Source organism: Morus notabilis, unplaced genomic scaffold (assembly GCF_000414095.1).
Source record: "Morus notabilis unplaced genomic scaffold, ASM41409v2 Scaffold824, whole genome shotgun sequence".
Taxonomy (NCBI): Eukaryota; Viridiplantae; Streptophyta; class Magnoliopsida; order Rosales; family Moraceae; genus Morus; species Morus notabilis.
Genome location: NW_010366847.1, coordinates 7,434 through 23,217, shown reverse-complemented (window position 1 = coordinate 23,217; position 15,784 = coordinate 7,434). Strand labels below are relative to the sequence as shown.

General features: G+C 33.2%; 2 protein-coding genes across 3 annotated transcripts; one reads left to right on the top strand and one right to left on the bottom strand.

Annotated features, from left to right (window-relative positions):
• Positions 1-5,348: 5,348 nt before the first annotated feature.
• Positions 5,349-7,738, top strand: LOC21388712 (dnaJ homolog subfamily C member 17). The gene is made up of 4 exons (XM_010111275.2): positions 5,349-5,609; positions 5,728-5,779; positions 5,907-5,974; positions 7,156-7,738. Exons 1-4 carry the CDS (start codon positions 5,457-5,459, stop codon positions 7,690-7,692), a joined length of 810 nt encoding a protein of 269 aa, XP_010109577.1. The 5' UTR covers positions 5,349-5,456; the 3' UTR covers positions 7,693-7,738.
• Positions 7,739-7,800: 62 nt separating this feature from the next.
• Positions 7,801-12,733, bottom strand: LOC21388711 (pumilio homolog 24). 2 transcript variants are annotated; one of them, XM_024174232.1, is made up of 17 exons: positions 12,382-12,733; positions 12,175-12,228; positions 11,820-11,881; positions 11,565-11,646; positions 11,360-11,483; positions 11,173-11,256; positions 10,929-11,043; positions 10,632-10,782; positions 10,409-10,522; positions 10,196-10,267; positions 9,791-9,841; positions 9,644-9,694; positions 9,329-9,436; positions 9,041-9,247; positions 8,784-8,858; positions 8,419-8,666; positions 7,801-8,309 (listed from the first exon to the last, which is right to left on the bottom strand). In XM_024174232.1, exons 1-17 carry the CDS (start codon positions 12,622-12,624, stop codon positions 8,177-8,179), a joined length of 1,974 nt encoding a protein of 657 aa, XP_024030000.1. In that variant the 5' UTR covers positions 12,625-12,733; the 3' UTR covers positions 7,801-8,176. The 2 variants fall into 2 exon arrangements, with proteins under 2 accessions (XP_024030000.1, XP_024030001.1); XM_024174233.1 differs by having other exon boundaries at positions 7,802-8,309; positions 9,041-9,208; positions 12,382-12,732.
• Positions 12,734-15,784: the final 3,051 nt, after the last annotated feature.

Sequence of the window (15,784 nt, the reverse complement as noted above, 5' to 3'; positions counted from 1 at the left end):
CAGTTTACGTGTATTTTTTATGAAAAAAATATTACAATAAGTCACGAATCATGATCCAAACTATGACACAGATTCTTACTCCAAACGCACCCTTAAATGGCAAAATTCCTTATTTTCCTGTGTAAAGTTGCTCAGAATGTCAAGGAAAAAAACAGAGACAGAGGGCCATTTTCCTCTCAATGTCAAACTTGACATTACTGAACCTTGAACCGCTAAAAGTAGAAGAGTTTTTTTGTTTCCCTCAAAATGTCTTTTTTTTTTATTCTTTTTTTTCCCTGAAATCCCTTTGTTCCCCTTAAAATATTTTTCATGATTTGTTGTCAGCTTGAGCAATGTGGATAATGTCAGTGTAAACTCAGAGCAAAAAAAAAAAAAAAAAAAAAAAAAAAAAAAAAAAAAAAAAAAAAGTCAGTGTAAAACTGGCATAGAGATAAATGTCATACTCAAACAGCTTAAATGTCATGCTCAAACAGCTTAATTTATGTTTGAGATTTGGCCAATGATATGGACAAATTGGTCGTATTCCCACCCCACCCCCCTTTTTTTAGCTTCTAAATTGGAGTCTTGACAAAAGTTCTCAGCTCACTGCTAGTAGCTAGGCAGACGCTCAGTTACTCTCTTTCTTTCCTTTATTATTATTTTTTTTAAAAGGACATTTATTTGCATTTGTAAATAAAACTAAAGCCCACAAAAACTATTGAGTCAATTTTAATTTTAACCTTTTGTACTACTTTCAACCCAAAAAAAAAAAGTAACCATGTTCTACTTTAATGTGAAAAAGAGTGTCGTTTTTGCTTGGAGCAAAAGACGTGTCGTTCATTCCAATTAAAAAAAAAAAGATGAAGGTATGTTTCAAAAACCACATGTGGTATGGTATAGAATGTCGTTTCCTTCAAGAGAAGCGATTGTCATTTCACTGTAATTCACAAAAAAAAACCAGATGTCTCATAAAAAAAATTTTTAAAAAAAAGTTATGGCATTATGAGTTTGCTTGTTTCAGAGAATGACTTGTTGACGACATGTGGTATGGTATTTGATGTTGTTTGCTTTCACCATAAAAGGACATGTCGTTTTTATTTGTCTAAAAACAACAATGAACATAAACGGCCTGTCAATTTTTGTCGTAAACGACATTTTAATTTTTCACAGAGAACAACATTGAATTGAAACGAAATGTCGTTCTGTAAAAACGCATATGTAGTTTAAAACCCCGTAATTAAGGAAACGGCAGAACTCAATAACATAACAAGCTGCATATTAATAATCATTTAACATTTTAATTTTATGATTATAGTTTTGAAGGTAATCTTATAATTAATTTTTTTTTTTTTTTCGTCAGAATATCATTCTTATAGACTTTTGAATGCGAACGAGCCACAGATTCCGCGAATTCTTTGCATGGTGTTCTGAAATCCAAGAACCCAACAAAATTGACCTATCTGCTTTAGGCTTTCGGTATTTGAGCATTATTATAAAATGCAATTTCGGCAAACTCATCGGAATTTGTCCCTACAAGGTAACAAAAGATAGATTTATAGGCTTCTTTATAATTTTGCAACTTTCACAAACACAAACTACTGAAATAATTTCTATAGTTTAAGAAATTGCAGAAAATTATGAGTGCTTAAGGATAAAAACTGCAATAACGAGAGTTCTCAAGATAGACTAGAGACGCTTATAAGATATCATAGTCCACATTAAAGTAACAAAAATTCAAGTTCAAACATTCATTTAGACACAAAGACATATTATGCTTAATTTTGTAGGTATAATAGAAAAAAAAAATACCATATTGCTACGATACTATTTTTTATTGTCAAATTACGTTAGAATCATTATAAAAAAAAAAAACAAAAACAATATGAAAATTTATCTCAGCTCAAACTTGTGTTATACAAATAAAGTATTTTTTATTTCAGCAAAAAATATATTTTTTTTATACTAATTCTCCTCGAGATAGAAGATAAATATTGAATACTAAGGACCCGTTTAGTTCGATGATTCGAGTTTTTAATTTGAGTTAATATGTACTTTTATGTGAGAGCTTTTTACTGTAACAAAAAAGTAAGATGTGACTGTTTCTGAGAGATTTTTACTGTAGCAAAACTCGAATTATAAACTCGAATCGGTGAAATAATTAAAGCCTAAAATTATCCTAGCCAATCTCAATACAATGCCTATGCGATCAGCCACATGCTAATGTCAAATAGTGAGGCGCTGATAGAGAGATTAATTATAAATTATCAACTTTGTTATGAAAAATAAAAAAAATCATTAATCATGAACTTTTTATTTTTCTGTTTGCTAGAAGTTTATATTAATCAACTTGCAATGATTTAAGAGGGAGCAGTAAACATTTGGTAAAGTAACCAACTTTTTTCTTGGACAATGACTTTAAAAATTTTGCAGGTCCCTATCATATGTCAATCATAAACCTGTAAATCCAATGCCAACAAATCTACTTAATCCTACCCACTTTACCTAAAAAGAACATCTATAGTAAATTGCTATTTCTCATTGGCCATACACATTTTTAAATGTCAAATCACATTTTAAGCGGTTCAATGCTACACATATTTCGTGATTGTAAACTTAACTTAACAATAAATCTATGCTAATCTCCGATTCAAGTTATAAAATTTAAGAATTGTTAAGTTCGACACTCAGATCAGTCAGGCACATACAATTTATTTCGTGTGCCTATATAACATCATTCTTACACATGTATAACAATCAATTTTTCTGTGTAATCCAGCAAATGTATATAACATTAGTGTTACGCATGTATACAAAAAAATTACACATACAAACAAAAAAAAAGTTCTATTTACCGTACTGTACTGTATGAGTGGTGAACTTAAGACTTTACCATAAAATTTAAATCCCTACAAATATTAAAAAAAAAAAAGGCTATGCAGTAGGACACTTTTTTCTTAACCCTACCAAAGGACTAATTAAAGAGAAAAAAAAAAAAGAAAGAAAGAGGACCCATTGGCCAGGGTAGAGTCCTTAATATCGTGTATATTTACATGTAAAGTCGTGTATATTTAACATAAAATACAACAAATAAGTCAATATACATATTTTCATGTTATGTGTTCACTAATTGCTATAAAAAATACATATTTTGAGGATTAATATACATTGTCGTTTCTTATAACTTAACATATACATCTTTACATGTAATATACACGACTTTATATGTAAAAATACATGATTTACATGTAAATATACACAATTTATACAGAATTATACAACTGTCGTTTCGATCAGACATTTTTTAAGTGTCTAACTAAAGACCTTACCTATATATATATATATATATATATAGAGAGAGAGAGAGAGAGAGAGAGAGAGAGAGTCATGCCTGCTTATTGATGCCTGGATTTCAACTGGGTATTATATGAAAAGTAGGGTCACATTCTAATTTTCAGATCTTCACGTGTAGTTTTTCTTTGGATTCGATATTGATACCTAATGAAATTTACATTTTCACTTATCAGTCCTCAAGTTTTGTTTCTGCACCCTCTCTTTTTAAGCCCCTGACCCCTCCGTGGCAGCACTTTTTGTACCCATTAACTTCATTGAAAAGCCTTGTTACAATCCCATTATAGTGTTAGCTGAATCGGACAAAGGTTTGTTGGGTTTCTGCTCTATTTTTAAGCCATCTTGATTGGCCCAGTTTAGGCAAACTTATTCCCAACCCAGTTGAAAAGGAATCATTTATCTCTTGTTTTTTTTTTTTTTTTTTTTTTTTAAAGAATCATAAGAATTCAATTTTCACCGCATTTAATTTTTTAAAGGGTATGTTAAGAGTGAAAAATATACAAAACTCTTACAAATGAATTCTTCTTATTTTAAAATTTGGTTCGCTCTTAATTTTTGAACCTAAAACTTGGAAACGCCTCAAGGAGTCATTTAATCATTTATTTGCAGTTAGAACAAATTTTAATTAGGCTGATGAAAAGAATGCACTTTTCCTTTAGGTCTCATTCACTTCGCTGATTTGAGTTTAGAATTCGACTTGAGATGTGACTTTATGTGAGAGCTTTTTACTGTAGTAAAAAAATTAAATGTGATTGTTTGTGAGAACTTTTTACTGTAGAAAAACTCGAATCAGCGAAGTGAACAGGGCTCACACCTTTTCACCCATTAAATGGCATCTACGTTTCTTTTTTTTTTTTTTTTTTTTTTTTTTTTTTTTTTTTGGCCTATAGGTATCTAGTTTTCTTTTAAGTAGGAAGGGAGTCTTTTGGAATAGGTGGTGGTTAACAATAATTGGTTCCTTGAAATTAAGGGAGGGAGAGACCCCACAAGAAAAAGTTAGCACAACCCCATCAAAAATCTGATTGAGAATTGAGATTATTTGTTTGTTTTATTTTGAACCTCATGGATTAATTCAAACTTGTAGTCGTGGGAGTTTTAAGGGTTTAGATTCTATGTTAAAAGGCAACCTATAAAACTTGTAAGTTTATGTTTTTGTACTGGATGGATCTAGTCTCATTCTTATTATTATTATTATTATTATTATTTTTTCATTATTTTTTGTGAACATGATCTTCAAGCTTCAAGTCACGATTCACCACGATCACTATCATCACCACGTCCTTAATTGCTCAAGATGTGCGTGATTATTAGGTAAAACCCAAACAATCACGATAAATCCATAACTCATTAACCTATAGAATATTAGAAGAGAATAAAAATTGAGAGAGTTTCAGTGTATTTTTTGTCACGTTCTTCAATTTATGCCTTGCTAGTTATTTATAGTCATATCTATCATATAAAAAAAACAAACACAAATTATAAAAAGTATTTCTTTTATTATTTATAAAGTAAATTACTTGAGTACTAAATCCGTTAAGATATTAAAAATATTTTATAATATTTCCAGTATAATACTTTTCCTTTTCAATCCGTTAAAATCAGGGCATTAATTTTTGAAATAGTGCGCCTGAAAGTCTAATAAAGAAATTTGCTAATATATGAAAATCGATACTGATAAATTCAAATCACTATAACTACATATTAAAAAATCATAATTTTCCCTAATATAAACAAACCAAAACAAAACGTGAGGCTGGGATGGTTCGTAGACCCTCTCACATCATCCCACGTGGCAAGATCAACGGTGGTATCTTCACAAAGCTCTACTTCCCACCAACTGATCCACTTTCAAATATCTCTCCCGCAAACCTTGCCCTTATTTCTTAACCGCTCCGCCTTTTTTTTCACTCCTCATCTTTCTCTCTCCTCCTCTTTTCTCTCTCCCAAAATAAAAACCAAAGGAAAGGCAAGAGAGTTTATTAGAGAAGAAAAGAAAAAAACTCACCATGCACAACAGAAAAACCACGCGTTATCTTTGAGACCCCCATTTCGCATATCCATTTTTCTTTTTTCCCCATCTTCTTCTCCCATTTTCTCCATTTTTTTTTTCTCTTGGCTTGTTTTATAAAATGGGGAAAATGGGACAAGAATCTGATATCAAATCCCAGTTGGTGGCACAAATTTGCTCCATTTCAAGCCGCTCAAATGCTTGTGTTCATAGGCATCTTTTCAACCGACCAAAATCGTCTCCAACTTTCATTGATTGGTATCTTCTTCTCGGAGTATGTTTAATTTCTTTAAAGCCTTCTTTTGTTTATATCTCATCTTTTGTTTTTAAGCCATTTTTGTTTACATGGTTTTATTTCTTTTAAAAACATGATTTTTAACGAGAATCTATAGGTGGGTGAAGAAGCCGGAATTGATGTTATTAGAAAGCGATACCATAAACTTGGTATGTTTGGCTTATAATATGGAATATTGGCATTTACATATTTTCATTGTGGGGTTTTTTTTTTTTTTTTTTTTTTTTTTTTTTTTTTTAAATTTCCATATTTGATGAGGCATGTTTATTTGTTCAGCTTTACAACTTCATCCAGACAAGAACAAGCATCCCAAGGCTGAAATTGCTTTCAAGCTTGTTTCCGAGGTAATTAGAATTATACATTCTCTATCCGTTCGATATTGTAGGGAATTTAACTTTAGAGGCATTCAGTCCAAAAAAACAAAAAAAAAAAAGATAATGCAGGGAGTAAAATATTCATAAATTTCCTATAAATGACGTGTTGCTCTACTTTTTGTTATTTTTTAATTGATTTATTTACTTTCCTCGTTTAGAAGTTGAAAATGGCCAAGAAAAGAATTGATTTGTTCAGATAATTTCCCTAAAAAAAAAAAAGATTTGTTTAGATAATGCAGGGAGTAATATATCTATAAATTTTCTAGAAATGATTGATTGCTCTACTTTTTATTATTTTTTAATTGATTTATTTACTTTCCTCTTTTAGAAGTTGAAAATGGCCATGAAAAGACTAATTGATTTGTTCAGATAATTTCCCTAAAAAAAAAAAAGATTTGTTTAGATAATGCAGGGAGTAATATATTTATAAATTTCCTAGAAATGATTGATTGCTCTACTTTTTTATAATTTTTTAAGTGATTCATTTACTTTCCTCTTTTAGAAGTTGAAAATGGCCAAGAGAAGACTATTAATTGATTTGTTTAGAATCACAATTCCAAATTATTTCTTTTACTTTAATTTTGAGCACATTCAAAACCCCAAACCAATTTTTTTTTTATTTTTTATTTTTTTTTAATCGTGTTAAGTTTGTTTGTATTGTCACATTATGCCTAAGCATGAGAACTTGATAAAAGAAGAGTATAGGAGTTGAAGCTAGCGGGAGTCCCACGTGACTTCACCATAAAGGCAATGAAAAATTGCACATAATAATAGTGGACCAGTACCATAAAGAGAAACCAGACCCATTTAATTTGACAAAAGCATTTTCATCAACAGACCCACATATTTAGAACAACAAATTAAGCATTTCTCATGTTAGGTGTGATTGTATTCATTTCTTTGGCTTTCTTTTGATACAAGTTCCAACACTCTTATAACTTTCTTGTTTTTTTTTTTTTTTTTTTTTTGAACAATGTCCCCACCCCTTTTAATTTTTTTTTTTTTTTTTTTTTTTTTTTTTTTTTAAACCAATGAGGGAGGATACCCTTTTGGAGGGTCACAACATTCATTGCAAAAATGGCCAAGTACTGGCTCATCAATCCTAATATGCTGTTTGATTTTCACGTTTCAACAACTTGCAATTTTTGTAGGCATATGCATGTCTCTCAGACAGTGCACAAAGGAAAGCCTTTGACTTGGAGAGATGGAGGAATTTCTGCTTCGAGTGCATCGCCAACCCCACGAATTCCAACACTCCGAAGCACAAGGCGTGGAGTGCCGCCCCGACTAGGTCGAAATCTCACAGGATTCTTAGAGGTTTGAAAGACATAAGAGACAGATTCAGAGAGGAGACTAGAGTGATCGAGAATTGCTTGAGAGCCAATGCTGCTGCCTCGAGGAAAGAGAGAGAGTCCTCCCTCTTTCCTCCGCCGGATTGCATTTTCAGGAGCAACTCTCAGAGAGCAGCTAGTCACAAGGAGTCTCCAATATTCAATCCCTCTGATTATAAATTTGAAGGATATCCACATGTCAGGAACAGAGTTTACAAGAAACCAGACAATCTTTGGTTCCTGCAAACGGGGAATATTTTGAATTGTGAGGCAAGAGGGAAGTGTGATACCCCCATTTTTGAGGTTAGATCAGATAGGGGAATTTTCAAGAGCAAATCTGCCTGTGTCCATTCATAACTTTCAAGGAAGTATAGATTTATTAAGGGGAGAAAAAGAAAATAAAACAGTGATTTTGTTTGTTCAGATGTTTCTTTGATGTTCTACTTTGCATTAACGTGTTCATTGCCAATCAGTCAGCGTTAGACAAAAAATACTACATTAGGAAGAAAACATAATAAAACTTCAAAATTTTGTAGCTCCAAACTCATGTTTAATATACAGAATTTGTGTAGGTAACAAACAAAATTTATAACTTCAGACTACAAACCCACATTCGAGTCGGCATATCCATTCAACAGTCACAGGCTACTCATATAACAAAATTTCATGTTGCCTCAATACCGATTAAGATGAAAAAATTCTGCCCGAGGAACACATTTGCGGTCACAACAAATTTCGAAGTCTCTTTCTTGACAATGGTTCAATACAATATCGAATCAACCAGCGATATCTGTAGAAATAACTGGTGAAGCACTCTCCTCCAATCATCATTGCGACGGACTTAACCTTCAGCGGTTGACTGCTTCTCGGGGATTTTGAGTATGCCGCGATCTATCAAGCGCTGCAGCTCTTTTTTTGCCAGATCCTGCACTTTAGAGTCCGAGGATTCTAAGTACGCAGAAATCACCTTAGAACTGCAATAACAGAACAAAAACATCTTAGTTCTGTAGAATATATGCATACTAGCTTGGCTTGGGTGTACAATACTTTAAATTGGGAACTAAGAAGATAATGTAGGCGAACCTATGACCCATGGCCCACGTTTCACACTTTCCCTTCAGTGCTGTATTCCATAGTGTGGAAGCAAAAGTGGGACTATCCAGGATCAGCTTTCGAATGGTCCGACTAGAATGAAAATTTTCAAGGACACGCTCTTCTTCTGATTCTTCAGATTTAGGCTCTGCGACAAGAGACGCTATGGCTTTATGCAATGTGTCCAACTTATCTTCCATAGTTGAGTTAAGAATGCCATCAGCACCGCCAGTTGCGACCTGCATGCACCAGAAAGTGCTAACTGTCTACGAATTTGATGGTTCCAGGGAACTTCAAAAATACAAGTCCACCAAATTGAATATTATCTGCAGTAGGAGGGGGCGGATGGCTGTTACCTTGTATATCACTTCTTTACCAAAATTTGATCGAAGTAATTTTCCCGCGTTCTCAACGCACACACCAACAAGCCTCTGCAAGGCATACCAAGATGTAGGTCAACCACATAAAAAGGGTTTTATAAAACCAAAGTCTAAAATAGGATAGTAAGGTTATCGAAGAAATGGCAGTAACAAGGTACAAAAAGTTACACTGAAAACTGTTCTAAAAATATATATATTAAAAAAAAAGTGTTCATAATGCCAAAGCAACAAACCTCAGCCAATCCACTCTTGACTAATAACTCTTGCCTTCTTATGGAAGGATCCTTCTTTCCACCCTCAACCACAGGAACTGTCTCGCCAGGATCGGCACTTCTCTCGGCCTCTGCTTCCGTCACCTCCATGTCATTATTAGGCTTAACCTCCTCGCTAGCTCCATTAACCTGAAAAGCTTTCCTTTCAGAATGATCATTTGATTCCACCTAAAAGCATGAATGTACAGCAAGTTTCAAGCACAGCTGAGTCATTGGCACAAGGAAAACAAGAAATAATTTCCAAATTACCTTGGAGGAAAGAGAAGGTATCGACAAATCAAAAGAAGCCAAATCATCAGGACTGAAATAGCGTGAGCAATTTGGATGAAGTAGGTGCAGTAACAAACGTCTTCCATTCTGAAGATTGCAAAGGGTTGAGAAGTGAATATTCAAAAAGAACTAGGAGGACTAAGTTAAAAAAATTGCCATAAAATTCGGGTAAATACAAATACATAATCCAAATAAACGTTGAGCCTACCACCCAGTGAGTAATGACATGGTTAAAAAATATTTTCTTTTGAATGGATTTACTATGCAACATCAAGTTATAGGAAGAATACAAACCTTATCGAGAACAAGATCCTCTAAATTTTCTTGAACTTCCTGAATGACAATCTGCAATCAAGGTAACACGAGGTAGAAGAATCAAGAGAGGTGACTATACATACTAACAAAAACACCGTCGACAATAGACATCGCAAAGATTCAAACCTTCGTTACAAGCTTTGTGTCATCAACAATTGAAAGTATGCAGACTAGCACCTGCGAAGAAAATAGTACATAATGAAGCTTATGATAAGAATACCATTATGCAGGTTATGTCACAACAAATTAAGAGTTTTTTTTTTTGTTTCTCGGAAAGCCCTTTCAAACTCAAAGGTGGGCGTAATAAAACAAAAAAGGAACATAGACAATGCTGCTGGCCTATTTAGTTTAGATTAACAGTTCTACTTGTGTTAGCTCAAACAAAACAAACGATGTTGTCCTTTTCAGCTTCTTTTATTTTCTTCTTAATTATCATAAATTCAACAGTAGATGCTCAAAAGACATACTAAAAGGAAACAGAAAGTGTATATTATTGGCTGATGCATATACTATAAAGTGGATATGTCTTACCAAACTTCCATACTGATCATGAGCTATTTTTTTGATGAACCCTTTCATTCCTTTTAATAGCTTCTTTCTTTCCTAAAATAAATTTTCAAAAGAAAAACCACCAGCGTTAAGGATATTCAAAACATAAATTATAAAAATATATTACAGAATTAAAATTACTTTCTTTTTTTTTCCAAAAAATATCCTCGCAAATTAAGAGAATATGCAGCCTACCTTTGCGCTCCCATGCTTGACACAGAGCATCCCGATCCTAGATCCATCTTTAGTGTGGATCATTCTAACAAGAAGCGGACTAGACAATTGCTGGATTACTTCTGTTGCAGAGGACTTTCAACAAATTTTATTCAGGAAAGAATAAAAGGAAAATGTAAATCAGAGAATCCCATTACACGTACTGTATTTAAAGTAATGGCTGTAATGCAACTCTGAAACACACCTTGTCAGCTATACTAAAGAACTCCATCAACAACCTGTGTATGATGGAGTGGTCAACAATTCCTTTCTCCAAAATCGGCTGGATCACCGATGTCATGTGGCGTATGACTGAGTTTTTCTGAAGATTTAACTTTGAAATTATGTCTATTAACCTGAAATATGGTCACAAATTATGAAACTGGAGTAATAAATATCGAATAATGTCTCCGTAAAATTTACTGCAAGTGACGGAAGGGCAGAAAGAATGCAGCAGCATTATTTCCAGAAGAAAATTGTAATGATGACTAATCTTTTTTACCTGCTCTCTTTCGTTGAGACGAGGTCTTTAAATATCTGTAGCTCTTTAGAATACAATTCCATCAAAAGCTCCTGCTTTTGAGTTGCATTTCCCAATTGATATGCATGCTCAATGACTGTGAAAAGGAAGAAGATAAAAGACCTTCAGAAACTTCTAACATGTTAGCACACCTCAAACCAAAATAGAAAGGGATAATGAATGTAAAAGTGACTTGCAGTCATCTTTTGTGAAGCTTCTAACATACCCACAGATCCAACCATGTGACGAAGAAGAGAAGCAACATGTCCATGGAAAGATGAAATACATGCTGAAAGCTGTTTTCTAGAAGCTGCAAATGGAGCATATATGGCTACTCAAAACAATCATTCAAGATAGTACAACCTCACAGGGCTATAAAGTTCAGTTACTCATGTGTCTAATCGGAGTCATACCACTGTCTAATATTTTCTTAACCAGATGAACTGCATACGTGTTAGTTGCAAGGGTGAGAATATGCGGCTGAAGCTCCTCGAATACGGAATCCTTTTCAGCTTGAGAACAGTATTTCACACAAGTCTGAGAGAAGGAAATATAAGTGACATCATATCCAAGCTACCAAAAGCAGCAGTAATATAGAGAGACACCGAAAATCTTCACCTGTAGAACACGAGAAGAAACATGGGAGCTAGCGATTTCAGAAATCTTTCCCTTCATCTTTTCTAGTGCTTCACTCACCAACCTAACAACAATTAATTAAAGAATATTAACTACTGATAAACAACAATCAGGAACATAGACTATATGAAACGAAACATAGACTATATGAAACGTTTAAAAGAAAAAAAAACCCGCCATTTTTTATGGCTACTAAAATATGATTTCAACTCGATAACTGTTATACAACATACTTACTTGGCTCTGTCTTCTTTCGCAATGTTGCGACGCCTCATCTTTTCCCATAGATGTGCAAGATCCTATGAGATAAATAGTGGGAAAAAGTAAAAACATAATTTAGCCTACAGAATGCAGCTACTATAAGCTCCCAATTTGAGTTTCTTTAATGGATTTTAATCAAATTTAATCATTTTCGAACATGCTAAACAATATAATAGACACAGAAAGATTGTTATACCACAGAGTTCAGGTTCATCTACCAATAATTTGATAACCACATTATGACAATACTGAATCTAAAAACTGCATATTACTTCTAATGCCAAAAAGGAGGCCAAAAAGTATTTTATTTGAGACCCCAAAAAAAAAATACTTGTTCTAAAGTGTAATGACGCTTCCTCTTCTTCTTCCTGGCCTCGGCAAGTTCCTACCATAAAAAAGCACAAATCTTGTCAATAATTTATTAAAAAGAAACACAATACCCAAAAAAAATGAAGCAAAAAATCAATATTTACTTCATTGAATTCTATCAGAACAAATTAGAACAAAAAACGAATGCAAAAAAAAAAAAAAAGCCAACCTTGGCGTGGAGCCGACGTTCTCGCGTCGACATGGGACCTTTCTTCTCATTTCCATGTCCCGATTGGGAGTCTTTGGGACCCTTGAAAGGTTTCTTCGCGACATGTTTCAGATCATTCGAGGGCTTCTTCGAATCCGCGACGAACTTTGGTTTTTTGGAAATGGAGTTACCAGACTCGGGTTTAGCGCTGGAAATTTGCTTTCTCTTCATGGGTTTGCTCTTCTGTTGATCCTTAGCCGCCATTGGAGCGTAGCTGGAAAGCTTTTTTTCTCTGCAATCGGTTCAAGTATCGCCGAATTTGGCACTGGGTCTCGGAGGGTTTTTTGAGGGTTTTGGACGTTTTGGTGGGGTGGATAATCGTTCTTGGGTGGACATTAGAATGGGCCGAAAAAGAGCTCCTCTGCTCGGCCCAAATCAGTTCGGGATGTAGGTCGAATTGAGGAAAGAGTGGTCATATCGGCACCCATAGAATTCTCACCGATTTCTAATTTGCCTCCTAAATTTTAAAAAATTTTATTTTATTTTTTAAATTTTAAATTATTCTTATTGAATTTTTTTTATTATAATTTTTATTAAAATCAAATAGAAAAAGAAAAGATTAAATGTGATCATGTAATTTTTATCTATTTTTTTAACATAAATTTAAATAAAAAGACCGTGTGATTGCGTTATTCTCTTTTTTCTATTTATTTTAATAGAAATTACTACAAAAAGAGTTCAGTGAAAACAATTTAAAGTTAATGGAGTAAAGTAAGAATTTTTAGAGTTTAAAAGACAAATTAGAAATGATCTTAAAATTCAAGAATCTTAGTGATAATAATCCTAGAATTTATAAACACACCCCAATTAATTATCCTTTTATAGATACTTCTTATATGATTCCCAAATTTAACCCTCATATACACCCCTTACCCTCACCCCACCCGAGGCTTTCATTTTAATTTTATCTTGTTTTATAAAACAGTAAAAAAAATTTTAAGAGGAATAAAAAATAATTAATCAATCTTTACAATAATAAAAGCTTTCTCGTTCTAAAACAATAAAAAAAAAAAAAAAAAAACTCCGTTTGCCAAGTTATGTCATACAAGCATAGGACAACAAATGAGCTTTGAAAACAAAAAAACAAAAAAAACAAACAAATACACGAGCTTTGAACATTAATATTTCCGTTATTGATTCTTTGAACATTAATATTTCCGTTATTGATTCTTTGAACATTAATATTTCCCTTATTGATTCTTAAACGTGGGGTTATGATTTTTTTTTTTTTAAATCGATGTAGTTTTATTAGAAACATATACGCAATGTGGGTGTTTTCTCCTCTAAAAATAAAATGGGTGTATTCTTATTATGGTTTTATTGTAATTTTACTAAAAGTTTAAATTGTAACATTAAATATGATAATTTAGTGGGGGTATTCATGAATTTAATGGGTGCAAATATAATTTCTTTTCAAGAAATTGTTGAACTTATTAGAGATATATGAGAAATGTGTCGTGACTTTTAAGTGTGGATTGAATTTTACTAAGGCTAACTCTTTAAACATTCGGCTTATATTTCATTAAGAAGACTAAAATACCCTCGATCTAATTAGGGGCAGGTTTTTCTTTTTTTTCCTCTCCCCTTTTCTCTTTCTCCGGCCGCCGTATTCTCTCTCTCCTCCTACCTTCATGTCCTTTCTCTCTCCTCCTCTCTTCATCCAGCTGTCCTCTTCTCTCTCTCTCTCCTCATACCTTCCATTTCTTTCTCTCTTCCCCTCTCTTCTCCAACCGCCGCATTAACCCTGCCCGCCACCTTCATTTTCTTCGTGGACAAAGATGCTCCACGTCGCCCGTGGTCGGAGCTCTTCGGTTGAGCATCGCGAATCAAGATTTGTTTGCACGAGTCGAGGAGATCGTTGCGTCCTCCTTTCGCCACAGTGGATGAGATTTTACAACACTGTACCTCTGAATCTGCAACCACAACCACGCTCTAGATTCTCTGGGAGGGAGATCTCTGAATCTGCACGCTCTAGTCGCGATCGCACGAAGGAGATCTCTCGTCGCCGTTCTCCGGAAACAGAGAAATCTTTGTGCTGATCGATGATTGACTTTTCTTTGATTTTTTTTAATTATTTTTAGTTTCTATGAAGTTCTTTTTTGTACTTTTTTGTGTATTCTTTGTGATTCGGTGGTTTTTTTTTTTAATATTCCGGCGGCAACGTCGCCTGCTGCACCGCCAAGATGGAGGTTTTCTAGTGGATACCGGCCAAGATATCGATTAATATCCATGTGGGCTACATGTTTGACGGTAGAGGGATTTTTGTGTTTTTACGTGAATTTGAAGTACTTCGGCCACTATGATGGTTGGACAGCCGCAAAAATTGATGGTTACTGGTGGATATCTCAGTCAGATACCGGTATTGCGGCCGAATACTAGTCGGTATCTGGACTGGATACTGGTATCGCGGCTGGTGTCAGAAGGTGTATTTGACATTGTAAATAAAATGTGATAACATAGTTGTGGCAATTTCTACAAATGTTTGTCCCTTGACATTAGTCAATCCAAGTTTAAAACTTAGGGTGTTCTTATAAAGAGCTCTACTTATTCTTAAAGTGTTTGGGATTAGATTTTTATTATTTATTTTTAATTAATATCTTTTTGACTAATATAGTTATTTGATTAAAAAATATTAATAAATAGTAAAAGGTAAAAATTGAAATTGATACACTTTAAAAGATATTTGTTTTCTTTTTAGATGAATTAGACTTTAATTCATTTTGAACAACAATTCAAACATTTTTTATACGATATTTCCTATCACAAATATTCAAATTTTTGTTTAATTTTTTTGATTCAAATACACCGCTTTTTGAGAAAATTTAAGACTAATTTACTCATAAAAGTTACACAGGTAAAAGGCAAAATAACTAAACCTTAAAAGTAATATACAATCTAATTTACATTCAGGATGACAATGAAACGAGTTTGGAATTGAGTAACCATCATCACCGTTATGTAAATTAGGCCATGGACCACCTTTTAAAGTATAGTTATTCACCTTGGTTGTTTTATGATGTCATGAGTATTGGATACTAGTTCGCGAGTTTATCGCTCTATTTTACAACCTCAATTCAAATTTCAAAATTTGGAAACAATGGTATGAAGTTTAAAAGTTATATACATCATTTAAGGTTCATAAGCATTATTGTTTCATTTTGTAATTCTAATGTTCAACTTCGTAAATTGATGTTTTAAATTCATAAGTTATCGTATTCATATTTTTCTCTCGACATAATAGAAGTTCGTTATTTGCCATATCACTTTTATGAATAAATTATGCTTAAATTTTCACTGAGATGTTGTTTTTGAATACCAATTCTCTAAAAATGTGTTACTCCTCTAATTTATCCCTGTCTCACCA

Bases quoted from the DNA above. Each gene is read 5' to 3' on its own strand.
- LOC21388711 (XM_024174232.1), bottom strand. From the start codon at position 12,624: ATGGCGGCTAAGGATCAACAGAAGAGCAAACCCATGAAGAGAAAGCAA. The intron at 10,268-10,408 runs GTAGGCTGCATA...AATTTATTTTAG, and splicing joins TCAAGCATGGGAGCGCAAAG to GAAAGAAAGAAGCTATTAAA. The intron at 9,695-9,790 runs GTTTGAATCTTT...CCTTGATTGCAG, and splicing joins ACACAAAGCTTGTAACGAAG to ATTGTCATTCAGGAAGTTCA.
- LOC21388712 (XM_010111275.2), top strand. From the start codon at position 5,457: ATGGGGAAAATGGGACAAGAATCTGATATCAAATCCCAGTTGGTGGCA. The intron at 5,610-5,727 runs GTATGTTTAATT...GAGAATCTATAG, and splicing joins ATTGGTATCTTCTTCTCGGA to GTGGGTGAAGAAGCCGGAAT. The intron at 5,975-7,155 runs GTAATTAGAATT...CAATTTTTGTAG, and splicing joins CTTTCAAGCTTGTTTCCGAG to GCATATGCATGTCTCTCAGA.